The sequence below is a fragment of the Carlito syrichta genome, unplaced genomic scaffold (genome assembly GCF_000164805.1).
Source record: "Carlito syrichta isolate Samal-C Ts95f unplaced genomic scaffold, Tarsius_syrichta-2.0.1 Scaffold301835, whole genome shotgun sequence".
Taxonomy (NCBI): domain Eukaryota; kingdom Metazoa; phylum Chordata; class Mammalia; order Primates; family Tarsiidae; genus Carlito; species Carlito syrichta.
The window spans coordinates 126369-142614 of NW_007245931.1; the positions used below are offsets into that span (position 1 = coordinate 126369).

A 16246-nucleotide genomic window follows, 5' to 3' on the forward strand; every position below is an offset into this window, starting at 1 on the left:
AAATCAGCTGGGTGTAGTAGCGCATGCCTGTAATTCCGGCTACTCGGAAGGCTGAGGCGGAAGGATCGCCGGAGCCCAACAGGTCAAGGCTGCGGTGGCTGGGAGCAGCCACTGCACTCCAGTCTGGGTGACAGAGTGAGACTCCAACTCAAAAAAAAAAAAAATGTTCAAGCTGCAAAAATCAACTTTCCCCACCTAAATTCAGTAGGCTTTTTCTGTTTTCCACTTCACCTGTGGGTAGATCCTACCAGTTAATTTAAAAGCCCCAGAAATTTTGACACTTGAGATATAAGGAAATAATTTGTCAGAGCATGATGATTTTTGTGTCAGGCATTTTCCATATATACATGATTCTATATGTGATCTTTACATTTAATATGAATATTGATTCTGCTCACATTCTTATTTATTAATTGTGTAAAATGAACCTGAAAAGATTCAGGTTAATTACAAATCCTAGATCCTTTAGCTAAATATATAGCTGCCTACTGAGTTGATTGTGGCTTGTGGCTCTGCCTTTCTCCTCTTTTTTTTTTTTTTTTGAGTTGGAGTCTCACTCTGTCGCCCAGACTGGAGTGCAGTGGCCGCTCCCAGCCACCGCAGCCTTGACCTGTTGGGCTCCGGCGATCCTTCCGCCTCAGCCTTCCGAGTAGCCGGAATTACAGGCATGCGCTACTACACCCAGCTGATTTTTTGATTTATTGTAGAGATGAGGTCTCGCTGCCCAGGCAGGTCTCGAACTTGTGGGCTCAGGCAATCCACTCACCTCAGCCTCCCAAAGGCACGGGATTACAGGCTGAGCCACCAAGCCCGGCTTCTCCTCTTAACTTTCTTAAAATCAAGCCATTCTATTTCTGATAGCAGCTAGTTGTTGCATGAGCTTTCACACTGTATTTAACTAAATATCTGTTACTTTGTTTCATATTGCATGGATTTATTTCCTTGAGCTAGACCAGATACAAGCAGTTCTCCCTTTGCATGGTTCTGATATGCATGAATTTCAGTTACCATAGCTTTATCAAATACTGCCAGGATCCCAATAGCATGATTCAAATTTCAGCTACCATAGTTTATTAACTGTGAGTTAATATTAATTGAGTCAATGTGTGTAAGTGTCCAGAACACTATAAGTAGGCACTTGATATGTGTTAAGTGTTATTATTGATGTTATGGCTAACTTGATTTCTGAGCACTGGTAGCAAAAGGGCCTTTGGGTATATAGGAAGGAGGAGGAAGAAAGGATGTTCTTCTCCCTTTATTGGGTATAGAAAGAAGTATATCTTTGACATCTTTCTTCCTCTCTTTATATAGTCCTTTTTCCCTTCCTTGTGCCTATTTGGGCACCCAGTTCCAGTATACCAATCAATCCACTATACTTAATCTTTAATCAGCAAAACCTCTATTTCCCCATTCTCTTCTCTGGACATCCCTTTCACTTGTGTGCTGTGGTCTCTGGATTTGAAATGCTATCTATATTCTGAGAACTCCCAAATTTATATCTTTTCCACACTGTAGACTCATACAGCCAACTGCTTACTCAACCTCTTCAATGACATGTCTAGTAAACACTTCAAATTTAATCTCTCCAAAACTCTTTTGACCCACCCAACTCTCCCTCTTGCCCTTGATGACATTCCATTCTTCCAACTCTTTAGGCCAAATTCTAACACCATCCTTAATTCTTTCTTATACTCTCCATATCTAATTGGTCAGAAAATCTTATAGGCTTTACCTCCAAATATCTCCATAATCTAACCTGCCTCACCACATCTACTGCTACCACCATGGTGTGGTCTTAGATATTTTCCCCCTAAATTTCTGCAGTCTCCTTAACTGGTCTGTTTGCTTCAACTTGGGCACCGCTATAGAATATCCTCAACCTAGAGGCCAGGGTGAGCCCTCTGCTCAGAACTCTTCAGAACTCTCTATCTATCCAGAATCAAGGCCAAAGGCCTACCATGGCCAGCCAAACCCTCCCTGATCTGGCCTCTGTGACCTCTGTGCCCTTGTCTCGTACTCTTCTCACTTTCTCTGCTCTGGCCACTCTGTCCTTGCTAAGCCTCTAACGTGGTAGTCAAACTCCTGCCTCAAGGTCTACTCACTTGACCATTTATTTAATATCTGCTTTCTGCATAGGGACTATATTAGGTTCTAGAGGAGTTACAAAGAATATAATAAACATGGTCTCTGCTCTCAATAATAGCTAAAATAGCTAACACTTAGATAGCATTTCCTATGTGCCTGGAACTCTTATAATTAAAGTTAAGTTAATTAAAGCATTATAAGTGATCCTTGGCTCCATGAGATAGGTCCTATTATTATCCCCAGTTTATAGATGCAGTGAGTAAAGGATAGAAAGGTTAAGTAACTTACCCAAGGTTTTGCAATAAGTAGTGAAGCCAAGATTCAAAGCTAGGGAGTCTGGTTCCAGAATCCAAATACTTCTCTATTCTTCTCATTAATAGAATTGACCTTGGAACTCTTGAGGATTTGTCTATCCCAGGACCTTCACAAATGCTCACAGTGTTAAGCAAGTGACTTCACCCAAAATGTAATTTTTGTTCTGACTGGAATGCGCAATAAAGAAGCTTTTTGATACTTAGTAGGTATATTACCACTAGCTAAGTTACTCAGTTCTTAATAGAGGTCTCACTAGGGTATATTCATATTTTCCCATCAGTATTATGAATTACTATATGTCTTTTAGTTAAACATAAACAGTTAAAACTGTGAATATTAAATCTGCTTATGTCAAAGATCTTCCACAACATGAAGCTGAATATAAAAAAAGTTAACTTTATTGCTTTGGAGTTCATTAATTCTCTTAAGACATTATCTTTATAAGTTTGTTTATAGAGTAAACAAACAAAACTTGTTAAGGAACAGAATATGTGTTTATGTTATGGCCTGTGTGCATACCTAGATAAAAAGTTGTAGGCCGGGCTCGGTGGCTCAGCTTGTAATCCCAGCGCTTTGGGAGGCCGAGGTGAGTGGATTGCCTGAGCCCGCGGGTTCAAGACCCACCCGGGGTCCAGAAAGAGGGAACAGAGAAAATAGAGAGGTTGAAACTATTCATAAAGTAATTCAAAAAAATTCCTCAGAACTGAAGGGCAAGAGTTTTCATATTGAGAGGCTTCATGGAGTCCTCTGAATAGTGAATTTTGAAAGTCCCACACTGGCTAGGCTCGGTGGCTCACTCAGCCTGTAATCCCAGCACTTTGAGAGGCTGAGGTGAGTGGATTGCCTGAGCCCGCCGGTTCAAGACCCGCCCGGGCAACTTGGCGAGACTTCATCTCTACAATAAATCAAAAATTAGCTGGGCGTGGTAGCGCGTACCTGTAGTTCCAACTACTTGGAAGGCTGAGGCGGTAGGATCGCCGGAGCCCAGCAGGTTGAGGCTGCAGTGGCCGGGAGCGGCCATTGCACTCCAGTCTGGGTGACAGAGTGAGACTCCAACTCAAAAAAAAAAAAAACTTGTAAAGCAGTATTTCCCTTATAAACTATTACATTGATTGACAACTTGGTAATAAACTGTTTTAAATAAGATTGTTATAGATACTGACTGCTTTGATAAGATTCTAAATTCATTGTCTGTTTAATCCCATGGTATATTTGGATTAGCATCACAAATTTTTTATTTTTTGAGAAATCTGTACAAAAATCATCTTTTTCAGGAAAACATACTAAGAGAATTACATGTGGATGTTGGAATGCAGAAAATCTGCTTGCTTTAGGTGGTGAAGATAAAATGATTACAGTTAGTAATCAGGAAGGTGACACGATAAGACAGGTAGGTGATACAGCAACATCTCTTTGGCCTGATATATTCAAATTCTCTTCCAGAATTAATAGTTTGTGTATCAAACTAATCTATACAATTAAAAAATCTCTAGGTTAAATATATCTTTCTACTTATATATTAATATGAATACTTTATCCAAATATCCTTCTGTGTATATTTCCTTTTGTCTGGTATTAGCATGGATTATGACCTCTGTGAATCTAATCAGACAGTATATTTGTGAAATAACACTTATTTTATATAAGTATATTTAAAATACAAATGTTAATAACTGGTGGATCCAGGACTTAGAGTCATCTCTGCCTGATTTTAAAACCTGTACCTTTAACTGATATGTTAAATTTCTTCCAAAATAATTCCAATTAAATTTATTGTTAAGATTAAATTACTACTATCAAATTCTCTAAGACTGGTTAGATATTTCAGAGGTTCCCTCCTTAAGGGAATTTGTATTGTTAATAGCTACACGATGTCACCAATGGGTACATTTCACTCTGGACTACTTATGATTTAGTATTGCTAAAATAATATTGTCTAACACATTCTTTGAATACCTGCTAGACACACAGCACTGTAGAAGGAATATGAAATTTGGCTCTATATTAGTCATCTATATTGCTGCATAACAAATTACCTCAAATGTAGTAGGTTAAACAACATTTATTATTTCATAGTATTTGTGGATGAGCTATCCAGATGCAGCTTATCTGGGTAACTCTTCCACAAGGCTGTAGTCATGTTGTTAGACAGGGTTGCAGTTTCATCTAAAGGCTTGACCTGGAGGGGAGTCTGCTTCCAAGCTCACTCACATGGTTGTTGACAGGGTTCACTTCCTTGCAGATTGCTAGACTCAGGTCTCAGTTTCTCTCTAGCTAGTCACTAGAAGCCTTCCTCACTTCCTTGCCACATGGATCTCTCCATAGAGTGCCTCACAGCTAGCACCTAGCAAGAGAATGAGAGCAGCCATTCCAGACTTAAGCTATAATATCTTTATAATCTAAACTCAGACTCACTTTTGCCATATTTTGTTCTTTAGAAGTAAGTTACTATGTCCAGCCCGCAGTCAGAGAAGCAAGAATGGGGATTACACAGGCATAAAACCAAGAGGTGGGATTCATGATTACCTTAAAGTCTGCTGATCATAGGGCCCCACTCTCAAGAAGATGTTACTAATCATTATAAAACATACATAATCTTATATGATTAATTATCAAATTTTGTGGTACAGCTTGCAAGTCCTACAGCATTTTGTAGATGGAAGAGATCAATGAAAGTTTGGAATCCTTAAAATCTGAATCAGTCAGGGTATAGACTAAGATGTTATGACAGAGAGACTTAAAATTATAGAGGCTATAAGAATATAATAGTGTGTGTGTGTGTGTGTGTGTGTGTGTGTGTGTGTGTGTGTGTGTGTTTTCTCTCTCTCATGTAGTGGAGAAGTGGACAGGTTATCTAGGTACCTCTGCTTCACAAGATTGTGCAGAGTGCCAGGTTCCTTCCATTTTATTGCTCTGCCATTTTCTAGGGTGTTGTTTCCTCATGGTTGTGTCACATCTGCATTTCAACCCCAGGAAAGGGAAAAAGAGAAGTGAAATGTAAGATATTTGTTAAGGACCTAATCTGGAAGCTGCATTTATTCTTTCCATTCATATCATATGACTGGAACCTAGTCATATGGCCAAGCCTAATTGCTGCCAGAGAAGCTACAAATTTAGTCTACTAGGTGACCATGTGCCCTGATTAAACTTGTTTTAGTAGATAATACAAAAACATTTAGCAATCTCTTATTCAACCCAAACAGAACAGCATAAACAAAGGTAAGAGGAAAAACTTATTACAGCTTGCTCATGGCTTGTTCAAGTCTGTCCTAATTGAAGGTATGGGCTTTGACTTAGAATTTATAGAAAATAGGGCTAAAGAAGGAAGTTTGTTCCTGTATCTGGAAAGTTAGGCAAAAGTAAGTCACTTTACCATGTTGACCAGAACCATAGCATGATTAAAGTGTTCTTTAAGGAAGATTAATCTGGCATTATAAAAAATTATTTGCTATGACATGGTTTTTAGAGACCTTATTATTTTAATCATTCTATTTTCAATGCCCTGTAGAAACAGAATGGTAGACATACAGTACAAATACTACAACTCCCCACTCTTGTGTCTGTATCAGACATCACCAATAGATCATGGATTTTTTTTTCTCCACTGAATTAAGATATGGCCTTAGAATATTTTTTCTACATAGCATCCCAGGAAGTTACTACCATTCAGCCATTATTTACATACAAGATAATTATTTTTCATTTCTAATTCGTAAGTCATTTTCTTTCCAAATTAGGTATATTACTTAAAAATTATGATGTAGTAAGCCAAGTATACTTTATAAATATTGCTTCATTTGGTACTTTTTCTCAGTTGTTTTAACTTTGGTATTCTGCTGATCAGAATGTTACTTGTATGGATTTGTTTTTATTTATCCTGCTTAAGATCTGTCTTGCTTCCAATCTGAAGATTGCTGTCTTTTGTCAATTCAGAAAAATTTTTAGTCATTATCTCTTTGAATATTACCTCTTGCCCTTTTAATTCTGTTTTTGGGGAACATCTGTTAGGCATACGTTGTACCTTCTTATGCCTCTTAATCTCTCTTTTTCATAGTTTCTGTCTTTTTGTCACTGCAACCTTTTGGATACTTTCTTATGTTAGTTCACTTATTCTTTCTTCAAATTTGTCTAATCATCTGTCTAGCCCATTGAGATGATTTTATTTTAATAATACTACCTTTTATTTTTAGAAAGTACTTTGTAGTTCTTTAAAAAAAAATCCTGAAATACATTTTTAGAGAGTTGACACAAAAATATATTAAAATGCCTCTCATACATCTGAAAAAAAAATCAAACTCGCCGGGCTCGGTGGCTCAGCCTGTAATCCCGCGCCTTTGGGAGGCTGAGGTGAGTGGATTGCCTGAGCCCCCGGGTTCGAGACCCGCCTGGGCAGCAAGACCTCATCTCTACAATAAATCAGAAAATCAGCTAGGCGTGGTAGTGCATGCCTGTAGTTCTGGCTACTCGGAAGGCTGAGGCGGAAAGATCGCCGGAGCCCAGCAGGTCCAGGTTGCGGTGGCCGGGAGCAGTCACTGCACTCCAGTCTGCATGACAGAGTGAGACTCCAACTCAAAAAAAAAAAAAAAGTCAAACTCACTCATAGTTAAAGAGGTACAAATTAATGCATACTGAAATACCATTTCTCACCTGTCAGAGTGACAAAATTATAATGTTACAACATATTCTCTTGGTGAAACTGTAGACAAATGTGGTATATCCTTTCTGTAGGAAAATTAGAAAATAGCTAACAAAACTACATATGCATTTACCTTTCAACTCAGCAATACCACTTGTAGGACCCTATCTAGCGGATAGACCTCCTACAATACAAAAGTACATATACATTAAAAAAAAAATCTGCCTGAACTTTTATTTTTAAAAGTTGTTATAATTATGAGTCCCTTTATGTCTTTAGTCATTTTAAAAGTATTTATTTTATGATCTCTCTTTTCTCTCTTTCTGATTCTATTATGTTTAGATCTACTGACTCTTGCTCTTGATGCATTGTTCCTTTGTGAGTTTTTGAATTTTGAATTGTGAGCACATCATCTGGGTTTATATGTAGACATTTTATACAACCTTGATAGAGGCTCTGAAATTTTTCTTTCCAAACACTGCAGGGATATTATTATAAGCCTGGATCCATCCACATTTTATATTAATTTCTCACCTTGGGAGCTCCCAGAGCATTCAACATATAAACTTGAACCTCTTACTATTATGAGGATGGGGAGGAGGTCTTTAATTAAATTATTGAAATGAACTTTCTTTGTGTTTTTCTGACCCAGAGCCCAGGCCAAGACAAATGGGCATCCTTATTATCTCCCTTTGCTCACTGTCCTGGATAGCTGCTGCATCTGTTTCTGCACATACTCTGATTTTAGTTTGATCTGTGTTGATGGTCCCTTAAGTTTTCCTTTCCTTCTTTCAAGCCTATTTATCTGTTTAATAAAATATATGTTCTGTTTCATCCAAAATTTCTAGATATTTTCAGCAGTAGGATTTTTAGACATTTAGTCCAGTATTAGTCAGAAATGAAAACAAGGTATGTGTTTTATTAATGTTCAGAATGAATATGAATATTGGTTTTTTCATAGCAATGATGTTTTCACCCCTGTAGACACCAGTGAGATCAGAGCCCAGCAACATGCAATTTTCAATGATGAAAACAGACGACCGAACCTCTGCTACTGAAAGCACAGTAAGAATTCCAAACCCAAGTACCCAATCATTTTGGTGATTTTGTAGAATATACTATTTCCCTTTTTTTTTTTCTTTTGAGTTAGAGTCTCACTCTGTCACCCAGACTGTAGTGCCATGGCCGCTCCTGGCCACCACAGCCTCAACCTGCTGGGCTCTGGCGATCCTTCCGCCTCAGCTTTCCAAGTAGCTGAAACTACAGGCATGCGCTACCATGCCTGGCTCATTTTTGGTTTGTTATAGAGATGAGGTCTCGCCAAGTTGCCCGGGTGGGTCTCGAACCCGCAGGCTCAGGCAATCCACTCACCTCAGCCTCCCAAAGGTTCGGGATTACAGGCTGAGCCACCGAGCCCGGCTACTATTTCCCTTTCTTAGATGACTCAGATAGTGATAAATAAATAAATCATGTTCATTGTTTTTAAACCAAGATAGGGCCCAGTCTTTTAGGCCTAAAGGTTGTGTTTGCTGCTGCCAACTACCTGGCATAATATCAAATGAGAACAGCTTTCTGTTCATCGAGTCAGTGTGACTCTTTTCATTGTTGTGGCATTGGTTTCTGTATCATTTTAAAAATTTTACTCTATCAGATGTGGTTAATACAGCTCAGGAAGTTGTAGTTTTGGTTACTTTAATCTTAGATGCATCTTCCCTGCCACATTTTAACATTCTGAAATCCAGATAATTTTCACACTCAACATGAATATATTTAATGAAGTAATTGTTCTTTATTTCCCAAAAAGCTATTATTAAATTGATAGTAACTTATAGTTGGTAATTTCTGAGAATCAAGAAAATATATGCCGGGCTCGGTGGCTCAGCCTGTAATCCTGCGCCTTTGGGAGGCTGAGGTGAGTGGATTGCCTGAGCCTGCGGGTTCGAGACTTGCCTGGGTAGGTGAGACCTCATCTCTACAATAAATCAAAAAAAAAAATTAGCCAGGTGTGGTAGTGCGCACCTGTAGCTACTTGGAAGGCTGAGGCGGAAGGATCGCCGGAGCCCAGCAGGTCGAGGCTATGGTGGCTGGGAGCAACCACTGCACTGCAGTCTGGGCACAGAGTGAGACTCCAACTCAAAAAAAAAAATCAAAGTGTCATCCTCCCCCAACAAAATTACATCCTCCACTGGGAATTACATTTAAGTATTGACTTGCATGAGTAGCAGAGGGACACTAACCACGTTCCTGCAGGTGGTAGAAACTGGTAATATAAAAAGCCAAATTAGGTTATTCACTTGAGTGTGGATCTGTAATCCCAGATGGCTCAAGAGCAGCATGGCCTCTTAGAATGGAAGACTCTTTACACTCTGAGTATGAATTCATTTGCAGTGAAGCTGTCAGACTTACAATCCTATATTGTACAGTACTGTAATGAGAGGTGTAGAGAGTTTAAAAAGTTATTCCACAAAAGAATTCTAGTATATTTCAAAGGATATGTTGAAGATGTATAAAGCCAAAGACCTTTACCAGACTATGTGTTAGTAAATGCATTTTTTTAGTCAGTCACATTATCATATTAATTATAGCACTAAGCACATCTAAGCCGGGCATGTTGTTTTCATAAATTAGGTTCAGCTGTTGTAATTCATTTCACAATCTTCTATTCTTTTCTGGCAGATAAGTGTGGTGGTTGGCAAGAAAACTTTGGTTTTTTTAAATCTGAATGAACCAGATAACCCAATTGATCTTGAATTTCAACAGCACTATGGCAACATTGTCTGCTATAGTTGGTATGTACAAAAAGCTCATTACAGAAGATGTCTATATGTTTTTCCTTACTAATTATATTTATATTTATAATATTTATAAATTTTAGTTGTAAATGTAATTTTTATATATTTATAACTTATATTTATATTTAATTTTTAAATTCTGCATATAACTTCTTTAATTGCAGTCAGTGATTTAATATTTGCAACTACCTAGCATATTTTCTGACACATAGTAGATCCTTAATAGGTTATATTCTATAACTACTTAGTTTTGAGATACTTGCTAATTTACCACATTGCCAATGTTAATTAATCTCCTTGTTTACCACATTATTGTCTTTGTTGGTATAGGTATGGTGATGGCTACATCATGATTGGTTTTTCACGTGGAATTTTTGTAGTCATTTCTACTCATGTTCAAGAGATTGGACAAAAGATATTTCAATCTCGTGGCCATAAAGATAATCTAACCAGTATTGCAATATCACAGACTCTTAACAAAGTTGCCACATGTGGAGATAACTGGTAAGTTATATTCAAATATTTCTAGGAAAGTTTATATAGTAAATACTCAAGAGAATCAAGCCTGGCATGGTGGGTTACACCTGTAATTCTAGCATTTTGGGAGGCTGAGGTGGGAGGACTGCTTGAGCCCAAGAGCTTGGGACTAGCCTGGGCAAAACAGCAAGACCTTGTCTCTAAAGAAATTAAAAAAATTAGCAAGGTATGGTGGCATGTGCCTATAGTCCTAGCCACTTGGGAGGCTGAGGTAAAAGGGTTGCCTGAGCCCAGTAGGTCGAGGCTGTGGTGAGCTGTGAACTTGCCACTGCACTCCAGCCTGGGTGACAGAGTGAGATCCTGACTCAAAAATCATCATCATCATCATCATCATCAAGAGAATCAAACTTTAGCGTTAATATATCTGGCAGTCATACTTTCTTGTATTCTTTGAACATGTTCACAACTGAAAATTTCTAAGACTACTTTACCCTTACCTTTAACACTCAGGAAAAAATATAAAGTAGAATGTATGTGAAAATCAATCTTAAAAATAAAATAAGTAGCTCTGGTAACATGCAGTAAGCACATTCCACCCTGTGTCTTCCACTCAATACCCCTATAAAACCTGAACAGAATGCAAGGAGCAGCTATCTAAGGACTCTGAAAAGTAACTAGTAGCAGGCAGACTGAAGAAGAAGATATAATTTTAAGTACTACCTGATCAGTGGTGAGTCTCCTGTTTGTTCTCTGGTCTCTTGCAGCCAGGAGTCAAGGCAGTCCAAAACCTAGAAGTAGGCACCAGAACACAAAGAGAGCTCTAAGAGAAACTCTATACTTCTGACTCAAATTCCAGGAAAGATAGCTCTTAACTCTCAGAGGCAGTTGGGGAAATCCCCTGGTTTTCTTTTTCTTTCTTTCTTTCTTTCTTTCTTTCTTTCTTTCTTTCTTTCTTTCTTTCTTTCTTTCTTTCTTTCTTTCTTTCTCTCTCTCTCTCTCTCTCTCTCTCCCTCTCTCTCTCTCTTTCTTTCTTTCTTTCTTTCTTTCTCTCTCTCCCTCTCTCTCTCTCTCTCTCTCTCTCTCTCTCCCTCTCTCTCTCTTTCTTTCTTTCTTTCTTTTCCTTATTCTCTCCTGCCTCAGTTACCAAGAAATCTCACCAGGGCAGTAGCAGCAAAAATAGTGGCACCAAGGATCCACAGGCATTTAAAACGCTGATGGAAGATAACTTTCTCTTCAATTTGAGGAGCTGTGGTCCCAAGAAGATGAGAAAAATCCCTAGTTCTTATTTTTCTCTCTGTCCTTCCCTTGGCCACAAGTGCTGGTGTAGTTGTAGGAATTACAAGGTAGAACAGAGTAGGTAGAGCCCAGCATTCCCAAAGAACCAAAATGAGCCTTAGGGAATCAGAAAGTATCAGGTTGATCTAGAGAGGAAGGAACTCAGGAAAGTGACCCTGTAAAGATATTTATGAACTCCTGGGTTCACCCCCTAAACTCATATATATAGACTTATCCTAAACATGTACCAAAGCCTTTGAGAACTGAGCTAAGAAACAGATCACAGCCAGGGTCTTTTACTAGCCACTGAATGGGCCATACAGTGACATATCTGAATACCACTGCAAAGACTTTGAAAATGGAGCTGACATTGAAATTATAAGTCACAAAAACCTGCTTGAAACTTGTGACCTGAACCCAACCAAGTTGATTGCCTTCTGAAACAAAAATATTAACCTTCTCCATTAGATTTAGATTGGACACAGAGTCTTATAATATTCAAAATTTCCAAAATATGTCTGAGAATTACGTGGCATATGAAGAATCAGGAAAATTTTAACTTGCTTGAAAAATAATGAACTGACAATACATACCAAGATGATGCAGATTGCAGATATTATAGAAGTGATCAAGAAGTACAGGCTATAATTTACTCTTGGAACAAATGGAAAGATAGAAAGTCTCAGAAAATAAACAAGAAAGAAGAACCAAATGAAAATTTTCGGACTGAAACATGCAATAAATACAGCGGACTTAATGTCAAATGGAAATCACAGAGCAAAGAGTCAGAGAACTTGAAGGTAGGTTGATAGAAAATGTCCAGTCTGGGCGACAGAGTGAGACTCCAACTCAAAAAAAAAAGAAAATGTCCAGTCTGAACACAGAGGAAAAATAGAGTGTATCATCAGAATCCCAACAATGATGTCTGAAAACTACTTTAAGGCAAAAGACATATTGCAGACTCCCAGCAATTCTCAAAGGGATAAACCCAAAGAAATCTAGGTGTAAACACATAATCAAACTGCTGAAAAATAAAGACAAAATAAAAATCTTGAAAGCAGCCAGAGAGCAACATTTTTAATGACAGTGGATTTCTCATCAGAAAGTATAGCAGCCAGAAGGAAGTCTCATGCCATTCCTAAAATGCTGAAATAAAGCATTGTCAGCTGAAATTCTATATCCAGTGGAGATTTACATTAGTAATGAAGGTGAAATAAAAGCATTCTCATGTGAAGGAAAATGAAGAGAATTTCTCACCAGCTGACCTACTCTATAAGAATTGCTGAAGGAAGTTCTTCAGATAGAAGAGAACAGAGGATAGAAGGAAATTTGGGACATTAAGAATGGAGAGGGAGCAACAGAAATGATAAATATCCGGTAAATATAATAGGCCATTTTTTTTATTTTGTAATCTATATATGTGACAGTTGAAAGCAAAAAGTATAGTATTGTCTGATAGGGTGTTCAATGCATGAAAATGCAATACATAAGACAACTGAAATAAAAGGGGCAAAAGGTTTTATATGTGATGAGATTTCCACTCCACTTGAAATGGTAAAATATTCTAAGTAGACTATGAAAAATTAAATATGTATATTGTGATACAGAGCAAATGCTTTTAAAAATTATCCAACCAAGCATAGTGGCTCATGCCTATAATCCCAGGACTTTGGGAGGCCGAGGTGAGAGGATTGCCTGAACCCACAGGTTCGAGACCAGTCTGGGCACCTGGGTGAGACCTCATCTCTACAATAAATCAAAAAATTAGCCAGGCGTGATAGTGCATGCCTATATTCCGGCTACTTGGAAGACTGAGGTGGAAGGATCACCTGAGCCCAACAGGTTGACACTGGGGAGGCCATGAGCATGCCACTGCACTCCAGCCTGGGCGACAGAGTGAGACTCCAACTCAAAAAAAAATTATCCAAAGAGATATATGCAAAAACACAATAGATACATTTAATGGAATACTAAATCTAAATGAAAAGAAAGGGAAAATGCAAAACAGGAACAAAAGACAGAGGGAACAAATAGAAAGGAAATTATGAAACAGACTTAAATTCAAACATATCAATATATTAAATGTATATAACAAACTTATTAGACATGGACTGTTAGAATGGATTTTTATTTATTTATTTAATTAATTAATTTATTTATTTATTTTGAGTTGGAGTCTCACTCTGTCACCCAGACTGTAGTGCAGTGGCCACTCCCGGCCACCGCAGCCTCTACCAGGCTCCAGCGATCCTTCTGCCTCAGCCTTCCAAGTAGCCAGAATTACAGGCGCACGCTACCACGCCCAGCTAATTTTTTGATTTATTGTAGAGATGAGGTCTCACCTGCCTAGGCGGGTCTCGAATAGAATGGATTTTTAAAAGGGCCCCGTTATATGTTGCTTGTAAGAAACTCACTCCATATATAATGATATAATGAAGTAAAAGGATAGAAAAATATATACCATACAAATGCTAATCAGAAGAAAGCTGGCATGGCTATGTAGATATCAGACAAAGTAGATTTCAGGGTATAGAAAATTACCAGGGATAAAGAGGATATTGTATATTGATTAAAGGTTCCATTCACCAAGATATAACGCTTCTAAATGTATACACACCTAACAAGAGTCCCAAAATACATTAAGTAAAAACTGACATAATTGAAGGAAGAAGAGGCAATTTAACAATAAAGGAGACTTCAGTACCAACTTCCAATATAATTGACCCTCTTTATATGCGGGTTCTGCATCCGTAGATTCAACCAAACGGATTTTTTAAAAGTCAGAAAACAATTAAAAATAACAATGTAACAATAAAAAGTTTTTTTTAAGTTTTTAAAAATACAAATATAACTATTTACATAGCATTTACCTTGTGTCAGGTATCATAAGTAATCTAGAGATGATTTAAAGTGTACAAGAGGATGTATATAGGTTGTAGACAAACACATTTTATATAAGAGACTTGAGCATCTGTGGATTTTAGTATGCGAGGTCCTGGAAACAATCCCCTTTGAATACCAAGGGACAACTGTATTTACAGAACCAACTAAGTCAAAGATCAGCAAGGATATAAAAGACTTGGTCAACATATAAACCAACTAGACCTAACACATCTATAGAACAATGTACCCAAAACACAACAACACATTTTTTTTTTAAGTGCCCATGGAACATCCACCAAGATAGACTATTTCCTGGTTCATGAAACAAACAACACATTTAAATTGAATCATACAAAATATGTTCTTGGACCATTATGTAATCAAACTAGAAATTAATAACAGAAAGACAGCAGGAAATCTCTAAACGGTTTGACATTGAGCAACACATTTCTAAATAACTTATGGGTCATAGAGTCTCAAAGGAGTTAAAAATACATGAATTGAACAAAAATGAAGATATAACATCAAAATATGTGGAGGCAACTAAAACAGTGCTGAGAAGAAAATTTATAGCACTAAGTGTTTACATTAGGAAAAAGTCTCAAATTAATAATCTGAGTTCCTACTTCAATACACTAGAAAAAGGAGCAAAATAAATCCAAAGCAGAAGGAAGAAAATAATTTTTTAAAAAAACATGAAATTGAAAATAAGAAAATACAAGAAAGTTAGCTAAACAAGTTTGTTTTTTGAAAAAAATAAAATTGATAAGCCTCTAACAGACTCACAAAGATAGAATAGACACAAGTTACCAATATAAGGACTAATGCAGGGTTCTTACTATAGTTCTGGAAGCCATTATAAGAATAATAAGAGGCCAGGTGTGGTGGCTCATGCCTATAATCCCAGCACTTTAGGAGGCCGAGGTGAGAGGATTACTTGAGCCCATATGTTCGAGACCAGCCTGGGCAACTTGGTGAGACCTCATCTCTGCAATAAATCAAAAAATTAGCAAGGCATGGTGGCATGTGCCTGTAGTTCCAGCTACTTGGAAAGCTGACATGGAAAGAACGCCTGAGCCCAGCAGGTCGAAGCTGTGGTGGCTGTGAGCATGCCACTTTACTTCAGCCTGGGCAACAGATAGAGAATCCAACTAAAAAATAAAAATAAATAAATAAAAAGAATAGTAAGGGACTACTACAGACAATCTTATACCCATAAATTTGACAACTCAGATGAAATGGAACAATACTTTGAAGACCACAAACTACCAAAACTCAATCCAGATGAAATAGATAATCTGAATTAGTCATATAACCATTGAAGAAATGGAATTAGTAATTTAAGTGCTCCCAAAGAATAAATCTTCAGGCCCTTCTAGTTTCATTAAAGAATTCTACCAAACATTTTTAAAAGGATTAACACCAGTTTTACAAAATCTTTTCCAGAAAATAAAAGACAAGGGAGCACTTTTTAATTTCTTTTATAAGACTAGTATTACCTTTTCTTTTTTTTAACACTCCACAGATATTTTCTTTAAAATATGCATTTTGTTCTTATGCCTGACAAAGACAAATATTTAGTGTGGGAAATTTTAAACACATCATAAAAATTATTAAGCTATGGTTACATTTACATAAAATGGTAATGGGTTTCAGTAAGAAAATCAACACACAATATTTCTCTTATAAAACATACTTACAAGCCGGGCTCGGTGGCTCAGCCTGTAATCCTGCGCCTTTGGGAGGCTGAAGTGAGTGGATTGCCTGAGCCCGCAGGTTTGAG

At 37.5% G+C, this 16246-nt stretch overlaps 1 protein-coding gene across 2 annotated transcripts in view; it reads left to right on the plus strand.

Moving 5' to 3' along the window:
- WDR19 (WD repeat domain 19) overlaps nucleotides 1–16246 on the plus strand; it is a 110234-nt gene that overhangs the window by 27231 nt on the left and 66757 nt on the right. For both annotated transcript variants that reach the window (XM_008055367.1, XM_008055368.2), the window contains 4 exons: nucleotides 3675–3790; nucleotides 8021–8101; nucleotides 9713–9825; nucleotides 10159–10332. In XM_008055367.1, coding sequence (XP_008053558.1) covers nucleotides 3675–3790; nucleotides 8021–8101; nucleotides 9713–9825; nucleotides 10159–10332 — 484 coding nt within the window. The remainder of the gene's footprint in view (nucleotides 1–3674; nucleotides 3791–8020; nucleotides 8102–9712; nucleotides 9826–10158; nucleotides 10333–16246) is intronic.